The sequence below is a fragment of the Pristiophorus japonicus genome, chromosome 9 (assembly GCF_044704955.1).
Source record: "Pristiophorus japonicus isolate sPriJap1 chromosome 9, sPriJap1.hap1, whole genome shotgun sequence".
Lineage (NCBI taxonomy): Eukaryota > Metazoa > Chordata > Chondrichthyes > Pristiophoridae > Pristiophorus > Pristiophorus japonicus.
In genome coordinates this window covers 37,718,367-37,733,065 of record NC_091985.1, presented here as the reverse complement: position 1 = coordinate 37,733,065, position 14,699 = coordinate 37,718,367, and the positions used below count along the sequence as shown (strand labels likewise).

At 45.5% G+C, this 14,699-nt stretch overlaps 1 protein-coding gene across 4 annotated transcripts in view; it reads left to right on the top strand.

Annotated features, from left to right (window-relative positions):
• heatr1 (HEAT repeat containing 1) overlaps positions 1-14,699 on the top strand; it is a 115,223-nt gene that overhangs the window by 78,044 nt on the left and 22,480 nt on the right. For all 4 annotated transcript variants that reach the window (XM_070889298.1, XM_070889297.1, XM_070889300.1 and 1 more), the window contains 7 exons: positions 117-347; positions 4,471-4,600; positions 6,130-6,302; positions 7,813-7,865; positions 10,015-10,138; positions 10,669-10,812; positions 14,170-14,459. In XM_070889298.1, the coding sequence (XP_070745399.1) occupies positions 117-347; positions 4,471-4,600; positions 6,130-6,302; positions 7,813-7,865; positions 10,015-10,138; positions 10,669-10,812; positions 14,170-14,459 (1,145 nt within the window). The remainder of the gene's footprint in view (positions 1-116; positions 348-4,470; positions 4,601-6,129; positions 6,303-7,812; positions 7,866-10,014; positions 10,139-10,668; positions 10,813-14,169; positions 14,460-14,699) is intronic.

The window sequence follows — 14,699 nt, the reverse complement described above, 5'->3', positions numbered from 1 at the left end:
TGCGAATGGACTTTTAATCACAATTCACTGCGCTACACGTAAATATAATGATTGATCTTCTGTTCCTTTTGTGATTTTTGTCCGCTTTGCCTCTTATTTATGTTTGTCTTTTGCAGTCTGATGATGAAGCTTCTGCAGAAACCAAACAGAATGTGGAAAATGTTGTTAGAAAAATCATCCACGTGTTTGTGGATGCCATGCCACATGTGCCGGAACACCGACGAGTGCCCATCCTTTCACAGCTCATTAACACCGTGAGTGCAGAGCGCTTCCTGTGGGCCCTCCTTTTGCTTCTGTTTGAGCAGCACGTGACCAAGACCACTTCGACAGCAACCAACGGCGAAAAGGTAAAGGGTCGTGGATCTTTGCGTGAACAGCTGATAGCAGGAATGGTTCTGCACTTGGGTACCATGGTACAAATAATTTAAACGGGGTTTAAGAGCAACGGTTCTGGAGTGAGAATGACTGGGTGAGAAAAGGGTACAAGGGATTGACATGAATCATAAATGGATTTTCGGCCAAATCTGATATTCACTGACTTTATTTCAAAGTTAATTACTGGTTCAGTTTTTCTTTAAATGTCGTGGCAACGGGTAATGGTTAGAGAACTCACTTCGTGACGGGATGTTGCTCTTGGCCATTATTATATGCTTCTTGGCAGCTGATGACAAATAACATGATCAGAGACTGTGGAGCAGTTCTGTGCTGGGGAATGGTATAAAATCCAGGGTGATGGCAAAAGAAAACACATGAATAGGGTGAGTGGAGAATAAAATGAGGGGGGGGAAATGATGGATAAGGCAGTCATGTTTGAATGGTGACTGCTTGAGATGTAGTTATTTCAGTTGTGGAAGGATTATTGGGCCCAAGTTTCGGGCCGCGCCTAGAACGGCGCAGCCCCGACCTGGACGCCCATTTTTTCACGCCAGAAAGTGCGCCTCAATAAAACTTACAGATTCTCCGGCTCCCTGCAGGTCCTCTGGCCCTCGGCGCGGCGCAGCACGAGCTGTAGGGGGCGGAGCTAGGTCCCTGCGCTGAAAACAGTGCCGGGGACCTCTGCACATGCGCGCTACAGTGGCCGCGCATGTGCAGTAGCTCCAGGTGCCCAAAACTCTGTGGGAGGGGCCCGAAGCACGCAGCCCCTAGCCCTGGTCGAATGGCCTCACTGGGGCTGCGTGAATAAGGCTCCTCCCACACCCAGCTCCTGCTTCCTCCGGACCCGACTTGACTCCCGCTCCCACCGGACCGCCGCTCCCGACCTTCCCCCTCCCCGACCGACCTCTGCTCCCGACCGATCTCTTTCTCCCCCCCCCCCCCCCCACCCCGACCGATCTCCGATCCGAGCTCCCCGGACCCGACGCCACCTACCTGTCAATCCGGTAAATCTAAGCTCGAAGTCTTGGGCCCGGCCCGTCCCGTTCAGCCTCCCTCTCCTTTCTCTCTCTCTCTCTCTCTCTCTCTCTCTCTCTCTCTCTCTCCCTTCTCTCTCTCTCTCTCTCTCTCTCTCTCTCTCTTCCCCCCCCTTCTCTCCCCCTTCCCCTCCCTCCTTTCTCACCCCCCTCCCCTCCCTCCCTTCCTTCTCTCTCTTCCCCCCCTCCCCTCCCTCCTCCCCCCCTCCCCTCCCTCCTCCTACACCTCCTCCCCCCCCTCCCCTCCCTCCTTTCTCAACCCCTCCACTCCCTCCCTTCTCACCCCCCCTCCCCTCCCTCCCTTCTCACCCCCCCTCCCCTCCCTCCCTTCTCACCCCCCTCCCCTCCCTCCCTTCTCACCCCCCTCCCTTCTCACCCCCCCCCTCCCCTCCCTCCCTTGTCACCCCCACCCCCTCTCCCTTGTCACCCCCACCCCCTCTCCCTTGTCACCCCCACCCCCTCTCCCTTGTCACCCCCACCCCCTCTCCCCTACTACACCCCCTCTCCCCCACTACACCCCCTCTCCCCCACTACACCCCACTCTCCCCCACTACACCCCACTCTCCCCCACTACACCCCCTCTCCCCCACTACACCCCCTCTCCCCCACTACACCCCCTCTCCCCCACTACACCCCCTCTCCCCCACTACACCCCCTCTCCCCCACTACACCCCCTCTCCCCCACTACACCCCCTCTCCCCCACTACACCCCCTCTCCCCCACTACACCCCCTCTCCCCCACTACACCCCCTCTCCCCCACTACACCCCCTCTCCCCCACTACACCCCCTCTCCCCCACTACACCCCCTCTCCCCCACTACACCCCCTCTCCCCCACTACACCCCCTCTCCCCCACTACACCCCCTCTCCCCCACTACACCCCCTCTCCCCCACTACACCCGCTCTCCCCCACTACACCCGCTCTCCCCCACTACACCCGCTCTCCCCCACTACACCCCCTCTCCCCCACTACACCCCCTCTCCCCCACTACACCCCCTCTCCCCCACTACACCCCCTCTCCCCCACTACACCCCCTCTCCCCCACTACACCCCCTCTCCCCCACTACACCCCCTCTCCCCCACTACACCCCCTCTCCCCATCCACTGACAGACAGAGAATGAGAGACACACACACACACAGAGATAGAGACACTGACAGACACACTCTGGGGGGCATCCCAGCATGCTGTTGGAGGGCTCCCGGTGCTGCAGTCGGTAAGTAGAAAATGTTTTATTAATTGATTTTTTTTTTAATTCTTATTAATTTTTTTTGATTTTATTGGTTGGTTTATTGATGTTTTTATCATTTATTATTGATGATGGCTCTTTATTTGTAAAAGTGAAGTGTTTAATGTTTGTAAACTTCCCTTTAAACCCCCCCCCCCTCATTCCCTACGCCTGATTTATAACCTACGCCTGATTTTCTAAAGTGTAGACACGGTTTTTTCGAGCGTACAAAAATCTTCACTTACTCCATTCTAAGTTAGTTTGGAGTAAGTTTTCACTGCCGAAACTTTGAAAACAGGCGTAAGTGGCCGGACACGCCCCCTTTTGAAAAATAAATTCTGTTCCAAAGTGAAACTGTTCTAACTGACTAGAACTGGAGCAAACTAAATGACGAGAATTCCAATTTCTAAGATACTCCGTTCTACACCAGTTGCTCCTAAAAATCAGGAGCAAATCATGTGGAAACTTGGGGCCAATATCCTGTGAACCTGTACTTGAAATTCCTCCTGCTCTTCCACATCACCAAACCTACTTCCATTCAGTATAGTTACTGCTGTTCTATTTTTACAAAAATGCATAACAGCAACAACAACTTGTATTTATATAGCATTAATTTCTAAGATACTCCGTTCTACACCAGTTGATCAAAAAAATCAGGAGCAACTGAGGCCGAAACTTGGGCCCATTGGGTGGTATCAGATTCTTTGAGAATTTCAATGGATCGCCTGCATTTTTACATTGTGATTCTGTTCTGCGCTCCATCTCACATACTGAAAAATCAGCAACACTCGACCAGAGAGCAAGATAGTTTGAGTATGGGCCTCAAACGTTTAGTCCTCTGGTGATTCAAATGTCCCTTTTCCAGCCCCTAATGTGGAGGTCCTCTCCCTGGAGTGATGCACCATCTAGCAGTTCAATTGGAAACCTACAGAATTTAGTCACTAAGAAATATTTGTTTGCTTGTACTTAACTTTTTTTGGTTATACAGGTTGAGCGTCTGAAATCCAGAGTTCCAAAATTCGGAATGTTCCGGAATCTGGACTACCCCGCCATGGCGGCCTGACCTCCGCCTCAGTCCGACTTCGCCCCGGCTCTCAGCGGCCGACACTCCCTTACCTCGGGGGCCTGACCTCAGCGGCCCGACTTCGCCTCCCCACCTTATCTTGGCGGACCGACCTCATCCTGGCTGTCGGCAGCTTGACCTCGCCCCCTTACCTCAGTGGCTCGACCCCACCTAACTCAGCCCAGGCCAACACATTCTGAAATCCGAAAATATCCGGAAAGGCCTCAGTCCCAAGGTTTCCGATTTCGGACAAAATAGCTGCAACTTTCACAATGAATGATGCAATGGTACTCATACAACAACAACAACTTATATAGCACCTTCAACGTAATAAAATGTCTCGAGGTGCTTCACAGGAGTGCTATTTTTTTTTAAAAAACACCAAAATTTGACACCTGGCCATATAAGTTGATGTTGGGGCTCATGACCAAAAGCTTGGTCAAAGAGGTAGGTTTTAAGGAGTGTCTTAAAGGAGGAAAGAGAAGTGGAGAGGTTTAGGGAGGGAATGCCAGAGCTTGGGACCGAGGCAGCTGAATCCATAAGAGATTTTAATGGTTCGAATGTTTGAGAATGATGCATGAAAATTCTGCCTTGAAGGAAGATGGACTGACTTTGTTTGCCCCAAGTTGAAAGTCATTTCAAGATGAGTCAGTTCTCTTCCCACCTTGTATAATTTGCCCAACTGAATTTCTGTTTTCTAAAACAGTCATTTGCAAATCAGTTTTTATTCCCCTCACTAATAAAGCTCTGTATGGGTTCTTTTGTAACAGGAAGCTGTTTTGGAAAGAGACATTGAGTTCTGGATCGCCGTTTGCTGTGAGTTCAGTGTTCAGGAGCAACTCCAGAGCTTCATCAATATTTTGCGTTACTTACCCAAGCTCCCAGAAGACAAGGAAGAAAGTAAGTAGAAAGTGACATGTCGTTAATGTCATATCAGCACAGCCCAATTCAGTCTAACAGTAGTTAAATAATGACTATGACATTTAAACAGAGAAAATGTGTAAGTGTCCTCCAGGGCAGAACATTCAAAACGCTGATGTTCTATCAGTCTGAGAAAACAATATATTTTTGACCATCTATCTCCCCAGAACTGCCCATTATTAAATCCCTTTACTGTTTCTCTAATATATGACTGTTCAGTCTGACTAACCAGCCTCTTGCCTGCTCTGTCTGTACACACTGTTTTGCTGTTCTTGTAGTACAGGTTCGACTTCCGGAAAATGTTCCGATATCCGGACTCCCCCGCCTCGGCGAACCGACTTCGGCCTGCTCCAACCTCGCCCCGGCCCGACTTCGCCCCGGCCCCCCCCTCCCTCCTCTTTACCTCGACTACCCGACCCCACCTACCTCGGGCCAGACAAGGAACTTCTCCACGGCGGTGGGGCCCTGCCAGAACATTTCCTTGGCAGCGGGGCCCCGCCTGACGACTTCATCATCAGGGCTGGCGACCCGAACAGCTCCTCGGCGAACACACCCCACCCCCGCCTTTCTGACGTTCCGAAATCCGGAAATACCTGGGCTCGGGTGTTTTCGGATTCGTGACATCAGAAAGACATTCCGAAGTCCGGAAAAACGGCTCAGCCTCAATCCCGAGGTTGCCGGATTCAGGCGGTCGAACTTGTATTGGCTGTAACTAGACACTTTGTTCAGAGTCAGGTTGATTTTTGTGTGCATTTTTTTTTGTAACTTACAAATTCTGCAGATCTCTGAAACTGGAGAATAAAAGCATTTCTGTATTTGTCCCTTAATTACCTAATCAAAAAAGATCTTCACCTAAAGACTCATTTTACTTTAAAATATTTATACTTTGCCTTTTGTTTTTAAATACCAAAGAATCGAGGGGGTGAATGTCCTCCCGCTTATCCGCTGTAACTTCAGTAGAAGCACTGCAGAAACCCTGGGAAAAGAGCATTTGTGCTATTTTTCACACCGTTTCCAATGCTCTTCCACTGATATTGCAGACCAGCAGAAAAATATCTGCAGAAATTCATCCCCCGGTCTGTTTAAGCTGGATTTCATTGATATATATTGGATTGTTTCACTGGTTAAGAATACAATGTTGGTAATTTTATTGAGGATGCAGTTAATTCAGCCCTTTTATGGTTTGTATATTTTCAAACTCTGTTGCCCCCACACTGGTACAGTGACTTTATTACCCAAATGTGTGTTTTTGTTTCATTGTTAACATTTCGTCGTAAGCATTTCAGGTTTCTAGTTTTCATCTAATTCAGGCATATTCTGAAAAGCCTCCCAGAAACTTCTGAATCAGCTTAACACTGGTGCAACCATTCTTTCTTGTTGCGTACTAATCTGATATTTTTTTTCCAAATTTCCCTACAGTGTTGCTGAACTCTTAGTTTTCCATGCTAATCTTATTTCTAGGGAAAATGTTCTTGCTAATTGATTTCTTGAACCGTTTTATTTTAAAGCAGCCGAAGGGAAGGGAAAAGTAAAGACAACCAGGAGCAAAGCGAGGAAGCCAAGCCAAGTGGAACCATTGTTCAACATAGACACACACACAGCCAAACAGCTGCGGCATTTCAAATTTCTCTCTGTCTCGTTTATGGCTCAGCATCTCGCCTGCAACAGCTTTGTTGGGAAGGTCATTTTATTTTTATTTTTTTTAAATCAGCTCGTCATTTAATTTAAATCATTATTTATGAACATTAGTTGGTATATCTTGACTATATTAGTACTTGATATTGAAGATGTTTTCCTTGATAAGTGGTAGGCTGCTGTTTTATTATTTCTTCAACTGCACAGAACAGAAATAATCCGATTGTCAGAAGGTATTGTGCAGATCCACCTAACTCCATAGATTCCAGTAAATAGCCAAACTACCGCCGTCCCATAGCAAGGTCTGTTTCTACAGAGCTCTCCATTTTCCCTTGCCACACCCCACCCAAAAAACCATTGTCAGTAAAAGTTGTTAATTATTTATTCCTCGGTGTGTTAATATCTGTATCGCCCTCTGTTTACTTCATTGGTCCATTTTCTTTATTTTTCTGCTATTTTACTGACACACCTTATCTTCTTCGCTGTTTCTCTTCGCCTGGCTGTCTCTTCACTTTATACTTCCCAAAGAATTTCCCGCCTCTATTACCGGTACGCACGTCGCTGTTTCTGTTGTGGCTTCGCAGCATCTGATCGATTCCCAGTTCTACTCTGGTGAATCAGTTTGCCATTTATTTTAATTAAAAATATCAAAATAATGCTCGGGATTTATTATCTATATACTGGAGTACGTTTTCAAGCCAATTCTTTTGATGTACAATTTATTTGGGAGCCTAAAGTGCCTAGTTAACCTCAAGTTTTATTTGTAGTGAGTGAAAGCTGATACTGTTTCATATTTGTGATGATTTAAAAATTTTAAGTGTCACTCGAGGGTCTAAATGACTAACTTGAGGAAGATGTAGCTGTTTGAGAGTAATTTGAAGAAAAAAAACCCACAATTTTTGATCAAGCATGTTAATTGTCACGAGGAAGAAAACTCTAGAGGGGATTGGCTGAGGAAGAAATCTGGATTTTTTTAATAAAGTAAGGATTGATCCAAACCAAATGTTCTGGTGAAAGGTCATCAACCTGAAACGTTAACTCTGTTTCTCTCTCCACAGATGCTGCTTGACCTGCTGAGCATTTCTAGCATTTTCTGTTTTTATTTTAAAATAATGCCATGTTGGGGGTCCCATGGACCCCGAGTGGATTAATTTACCGATCTCCTTCTGCAGACAGTGCCGCCAGTGTGGCCTGTTAACCAAACATGGTCTATCAGAGGCAGTTATTTTTACTGTCAGGTTAAATCAAACCGCATTCCTTCAATTAGAACTTTCTTCTTGCAGTAGATTTCGTGGGTATTAAAAGGAGGCCCCTTGCATACACGAGGGAAAAGGGAATAGGAATATGGGGGCAGCCTGGGAAGAGGTAATTAGAGTGGGATGAAGTTTGTGTGGAATATAAACACCACCATAGACCAATTGAACTAAATGGCCTCTTTCTGTGCTGTGGATTCCATGTGACTAGGTCTTTATACTCTGCTGGAAGGCAGTTAATTTTATAAAATAGCTCTATTAAATGCGAAGTGTGCTCACTGAGTTTCCTTGCTTTTATATTAGGTTGCAGATTGTGACCGCTCTGAAGAAGAAATTCTGCAGAAGCTTGAACAAAGGTAAGCAACAGTTACTCTATTGCAATTTATGGTGATTGTTACAAATTTCTTGTCTGGGTTATATACTTTCTTGGGTTTGGCAGTGCTGTCAGTCCTATAAACAATCCCTATGTCTTGCATTCAGGATCCTGCCCGTACTGCCCAATATCTAATCATACAATAGCATGAGGCAAACGGTTAACAACAGTACCCCCCTTGTAATCTGAACTGGAAATTGTGTATTTTGCACCTGCCCTCGCTTGTACTTCTCAAATCTTTCAGTAGGCGGACTGAGAGCATTTCAATGAGACCGGGCTTGATGCAAATTGTTCAGCTGCTTTATTCTACAGACAGCAAGTGAATGTACAAAATAAGTTATAATAAAAACTCACCACTTAGCTTCAGTTCCACCTCATCAATAGGGAAAAATATAAACCATGCAATCTTACCCTGAGTTAGCAACCTGACTCCTGTTTGCTTTTAGATGGTCTAACATTGAAACAGACCTTGGCTTACATGGACTTGGTTAGCACTAGTCTTGTAATAAACCGCCTAGGCATTTCTCTCAGCCGATCATACTATAACTGGCTGACCATGAACATACATTTTTATCTCCTTTTCATTTCATCTGTCCACAGGAAGTGGGTGAGCTGCTTCTCCATCTTCCCCATTCAATGATTTGCCAATATGTCTTATCAACAATATTGGCTACACACACATAAGTGGATTCTTGGCAGATCCACTATGCTGGACTCAAATGATTAAGTCGTACCAACAATAATAGGTGTCGATGTTTATAGAAACCCTGAAGCAAGGTAACATAACATTGTGTAAACATACCCTCAGTGGTTGGCTCTTTAACATTGGCAGTTGCAACATACGGTTGTAACAAGGACAATATTAAACCTGGTAAACCCATTTTAATTGAAAACAAATCACTTAAATGTAATTCATTGCCAATTTTCTGTGGGGAAAACAGTCAAAAAATCCCAAACCTGACAGTGACTGTCGTGTTTACTGGTGCTCAACTACAAGAAATTTCTCAAAAGCTCAGTTATGATGGACAGTCATTAATCCAGCAATATGAGCCTTGTGCATCAACAAGAAACATATTTGAAGTTTGAAGATAACTGCCATCAGCTCAGAAGTGAACCCAAAACTGAATAAAGTATCCACATAAAATTATAATAGAGAAAAAATTAGAATAATTACAACGCTTATTATTAAAACTTAGATTTTTTTTATTTGCTCTCTGATATGGATACCACTGGGAAGGCTGCATTTATTGGCTATCCGTGATTGTTCCGAGGTGGTGGTGGTTGACCAGCTTCTTCAGCCATTGCAGTTTGTGTGTGATGATGCTCTTAGTGTTCAGGTGATGGGACTACTCAAGTTTCACTTATTTATCATCCAGATCCTCCCTCTATTAGTTTAGATAAAAAGATGAATGTTGAAAGTACAGATGGAAAGCGGATAATGCTGGAATCTTGATATCATTGTGAGGGGAAGGCCTCCTAGTGTGTACCAGGGGCACATTGTCACATTGCATTGTATAATAATTGAAGTGGCTATGTAACAGCAAGCTCAACACCATCCAGGACAAAGCAGCCTGCTTGATTGGTACCCATCCACTACCTTTAACATTCACTCCCTCCACTACTGGCATGCCATCGCTGCAGTGGGTACCATCTAAAAGATGCACTGCAGCAATTCGCCAAGGATTCTTCGACAGCACCTCCCAAACCCATGACCTCTACCACCGAGAAGGACAAGGACAGCAGGCGCATGGGAACCCCATCACCTGCAAGTTCCCTTCCAAGTCGCACACCATTCTGACTTGGAAATATATCGTCGTTCCTTCATTGGCGCTGGAACTCCCTTCCTAACAGCATTGTGGCAGTACCTTCACCACACAGACTGCAACGGTTCAAGATGGCGGCTCACTGCCATCTTCTCGGGCAGTTAGGGTTGGGCAATAAATGCCGGTCTTGATGGCGATGCCCGGAACCCATGTATTAATTTTTTTTAAACACTGTAGAAATTACTTAAGATTTTCATGTTTTTATCAAATAATTTGTTTGTAATCCGTTGGTCGTCAATATGCGTTTAAACCTGTTATCATTTTTCTGGGTGGTTTTTCAGCGTATTGGACCTGTTTTGTTTCCCCTAGTTTGCTGGAGGAGATTCTGTGCTATATTAATGTGGTTGCTCACAGCGTGGAGAAGAATGCAGAGAAACCAACAGCCAAGTTCTGGAGAGCTCTACTCAACCGGTCGTATGATGTCTTAGATAAAGTAAGTTTGCAGCTTAGCTGGTCTTAGTTGTTGGCTCACTTTCCAATTCAGATGTGGAGTCCTTGAAAACTGATAACAGATGTTTTCTACAACCAAATTGCAGAAGATTCTTAAGAGAAAGAAATATTCATTAGGTGTCAGCCTTCACTCCGTTCAAGGTCTACTCCATGACTTGGACACGCAATCCAGTGCAATGCTGAGGGAGTGCTGCACTGTCGGAGATGTCGTGTTTAGGATGAGATATTAAACTGAAGCCCCGTCTGCTCTCAGGTGGACGTAAAAGATCCCATGGCATTATTCGAAGAAGAGCAGGGGAGTTCCCCTGGTGTCCTGGCTGATATTTACCCCTCAACCAACATCAGTAAAAACAAATTATCTGGTCCTGGCTGATCTGTATTACAATGCCACACCGTGCAGTGCATCTACCATTTGATGACTTGAAATGCCTGACATTAGCCAACGAGCTTCATTTGACGTAGATGCGATTATGAAGTCATCTGTCTAAGCACTCCTTCATCTCCCTGATACAGGTGAATGCCTTGCTACCAACAGAAACCTTCATTCCAGTGATACGAGGGCTAATGAGTAATCACTTACCTTCAGTTAGACGTAAAGCTATGGATCTCCTCAATAATAAGCTTCAGCAGCACAGAACAGTGTGGCAGGAACATCAGGTGAGATCTTCATTTTTTTTTAATTTTAAAGTCAGGCGCAGACTGGGTAGTAGCCATTTAAATATAATAGAATATAATGCGAGCTGTCTCAGTTTGAGGTTCACAACCGAGAGGTTTCAGATGTTGCCATATTCAGTCTTCACTTTGTTGTTCTGGTCGTGGTATACATTTACAGTTTACTTGTGTTCTGCTTGGAGAGAAACAAATTGCCCATTTCTTTGAAATGCTGGGAAACATTTGCAGTGGAATCTTGACCATCAATAAAAAAATTTATGATGAAGGCACGAGCCTGGCAGCATTTTTTTTTGATTCCGAACACAGCCTTCCCTCCAGCAACATCAGCTTTTGCATCAATAGCTGGTTAATCGGTTGACCTGCTGGCTCTCTGCTTCCCCCCACACACACACCCCCGCAGCTTCAGCGAGAAGACCAATCACAGACGCAAGAAAGCTGGCCCCAAAAATGCTCCCCAAAGTCAACCATCGTCCCTTACGTAGAATCAAACAGCACAGAATGAGGCCATTTGGCCCATTGTGGCTGTGCCAGCTCTTAGGCTCCAAGTTTCCACACACTACAAAACGGGCGCCCCTCCGAGCTGGGCTCCTGTTTTTCGCGCGATTCTGGAGCGCCCGACAGCTCCATGTTTGCTTGGCGCGGCGCCCAGGGGGCGGAGCCTACCACTCGCGCCGATTTTGTAAGTGGGAGGGGGCGGGTACCATTTAAATTAGTTTTTTTCCTGCCGGCAACCCTGCGCGTGCGCGTTGGAGCGTTCGCGCACGCGCAGTGTGAAGGAAACATTGGCACTCGGCCATTTTTGTAGTTCTTTGTAGCTGTTTAATTTTTTAATAAAAGCACATTGCCCTTCCATGATCAGCACTGAGGCTTCTTGCAGCAGTGAGAAGGCTGCAGGAAGCCTCAGAAGTTGAGGCAGCCGTTTCCCGACGGCCTTCCCACCCCCCCCCTGCCGTCGGGAATGGCTGCTGAACTTGAGGCTTCCTGCAGCCTTCTCACTGTCTCCTTCCCCCCCCCCCCCCCCCCCCACGCCCGCTGTCTGGAACGGCTTCCTTCCTCCCCCCCCCCCCCCCCCCCCCCGCTGCGTTCGGTCGGTCGGTCGGGCCCGCGCTCCCGCCCTCCTCCCCCCTTACTGTCGGGCACGAACGGCTGCCTCAACTTGAGGCTTCCTGCAGCATTCTCCCTGGTTGAAGCACTTTCACACAGGTAGGAAGATGGTTTATTTAATCTTTTCTTTGCTTATAAATGTTTATTCAGGTTGGATTTATTTGTATAATATTTGTAGAAGTATAAATAAGGATTTATTGTAGAATTTAATGAGTTCCCTTCCCCCCCCTCCCCCCCCAACTCGTTCTGGACGCCTAATTTGTAACCTACGCCTGATTTTTTAATGTGTAGAACAGGTTTTTTCAGTCCTCCAAAAATCTTCACTTGCTCCATTCTAAGTTAGTTTGGAGTACATTTTCACTGTGGAAACTTTGAAATCAGGCGTCAGTGGCTGGACACGCCCCCTTTTGAAGAAAAAATTCTGTTCCAAAGTGAAACTGTTCTAACTGACTAGAACTGCAGAAAAAAAAATGTGGAGGATTGCGATTTCTAAGATAGTCCGTTCTCCAAAGTTGCTCCTAAAATTCAGGTGCAAATCATGTGGAAACTTGGGGCCTTAGAAAGAGCCAACCAATTAGTCCCACTTCCCTACTCTTTCTCCATAGCCCTGCAAATATTTCCTTTTCAAGTATATATCCAATGCCCTTCACTTAGAGTTGAGCTCGAAAGCAGTTATGCTCATCTAAAGTGGCCCCCATCGATAGCCTCTGGACTGCCGATCTCAGCCAATGTGCCTCTTTAAACGTGCCCTGGTGTCTATGTTTAAACAGTCGGTATTGATTTTAAAGTTGGCATTTCCACCGAGGCAATCATGGCAGGCAGATCACTGGCGGTAAGCTCATAATGCACAGGTCTCTGGAGAGCAGTTGTGCCTATCCTCCTTTGTTCCGTGGCAGGGCCAGTGGGGTGTGTGGGGAAAGTTGTGAACAGCAGATCAACTGATCTTGAATAACGATGCTGGAGAAGACAGAGAGGTGGAGAGACAGAGAAGTCATCACTTGAGAATGTTTTAGTTATTCACCAGTTTCTCTTATCCACCACTGGGTCCTCTGGATTATAACAAATAATTGAGTTTTTTTTTAAGTTTTGATTTGGCTCTTGGGTCACATGTCAGCAGCTTAAAAAAAACACGAGTTCTCTGCATTTGGCTTTGATGTGAGCTTTCTTTTGGTGGATCTGACTGGTCCAGTATCTTAGGACAAAATTAAATGGATTGGTTTCAAGCTTTTGCCTTGTGACTGCAAAGCAGAAGGAGACCATCCTGCCAATTGCTGCGATGCCAACTTTCCAAAAGTGCTACTCGCTTCATCCCATTCCCCAATGCTGTCCCTATACCCTATTACACTTTCCTTTTATAAATATTTAGCTGCTATGAATTCTGCTTCCACCACTTTTTCTAGTTGGGCATTTCCATGCCCTAACAACTCTTTGTATAAACAAAAAATCACCTAACCTCTCCATTCATTTGCTGGTGATCTTAAATTTATGTCCTTGTTACTGACTCACTTGCCCAGTGGAAATAGTTTTTTTTTCCCTATTTGCCTCATCAAAACCCTTCTTAATTTTGAACACTTGCCTACTCTTAACCTTTTTTTGCTTTAATAAAAAAATCCTCACTAGTCTCTCCTCATAGCTAAAGCTGCTCAACCCTAATATCATATTGAATCTCTTCTGCACTCTTAATTTTATCAATCAGCCTGTGTAGCACCTTTTCAAACACCTTTTGAAAATACATGTACACAAACATCCGGTGCATTTTCCTTTTCAATGCATTGTTATTTTTTCAAATAACTCAAGTTTCAGATACATTTTTGGCTGATATTAACATTCTCAGTCACTAATTGAACTACTATTGAATATTCAAGTGACTGAGCAATATGAAAAAACTTCAGGAAATGCACAGCAGGGCAGTCAGTATCTGAAAGAGAGCCTATATTTCTCTTTCCGATGTTAATTGACCTGATGTGCATTCCTCCACAGCTCCTAGTCTCACCATTACGAAAGTAGTCCAATTTCATTTGTTGGATCCAAAGTGGATAACCTCACACTTTCCCATGTTGAACTGCATCTGCCACAGTGTTGCCCACACACCTGGTCTTTTTATGTCCCTTTCTAACTTCCTGCTCCTAAATATGCAACGCCTCCCAGTGAGATTTTTTAATTTCCCATTTCTGGTCTTGTTGGTTTGCTTTTTCATGTGTGAAATGGTTGCTTAAGTCTGGTTTCATCTCTCACCAGGTGAAGTTGCTTTTGAGCCTGATAGAGGAGCTTCTGAACATTGTTTGCTGTAAGGAAAAAGAAGTGGAACAAGCCGTCAACCGCCAGACAGCCCTCTTCAGCCTGAAGCTCCTGTGCAGGTGTTTTGGTGTGAATCACCAGGATTTGTTTGTGCCTGTGCTGGCAACTGCTGTTGATCTCGTCACAGGTGGCAATGAAGAGGAGGAAAAGAATGTGCTGGGAAGTGCATTGCTTTGCATAGCTGAAGTTACTACTGCACTCAAAGCAATGGCAATACCACAGCTTCCAAGGTACAGAACCTAAGAAAGAAACTCAGTATGTGCAATGCAAACATGATCAAAACTGTATGCTCTAAGAGCAGTACCCTGAAAACATCTTGTTTCTCTCTGACATTTCTTGTGACGCTGCTCCGGGCAAGTCAGAGGATGTGCTGTTTTATAAGGACAGAACAATTGTACCATGTAAAATAGCATGTCGGTTTGTGTCCCGAGCAAGGCGTAATTGTTGTGCACTCTTGAATGGTTGGTGAT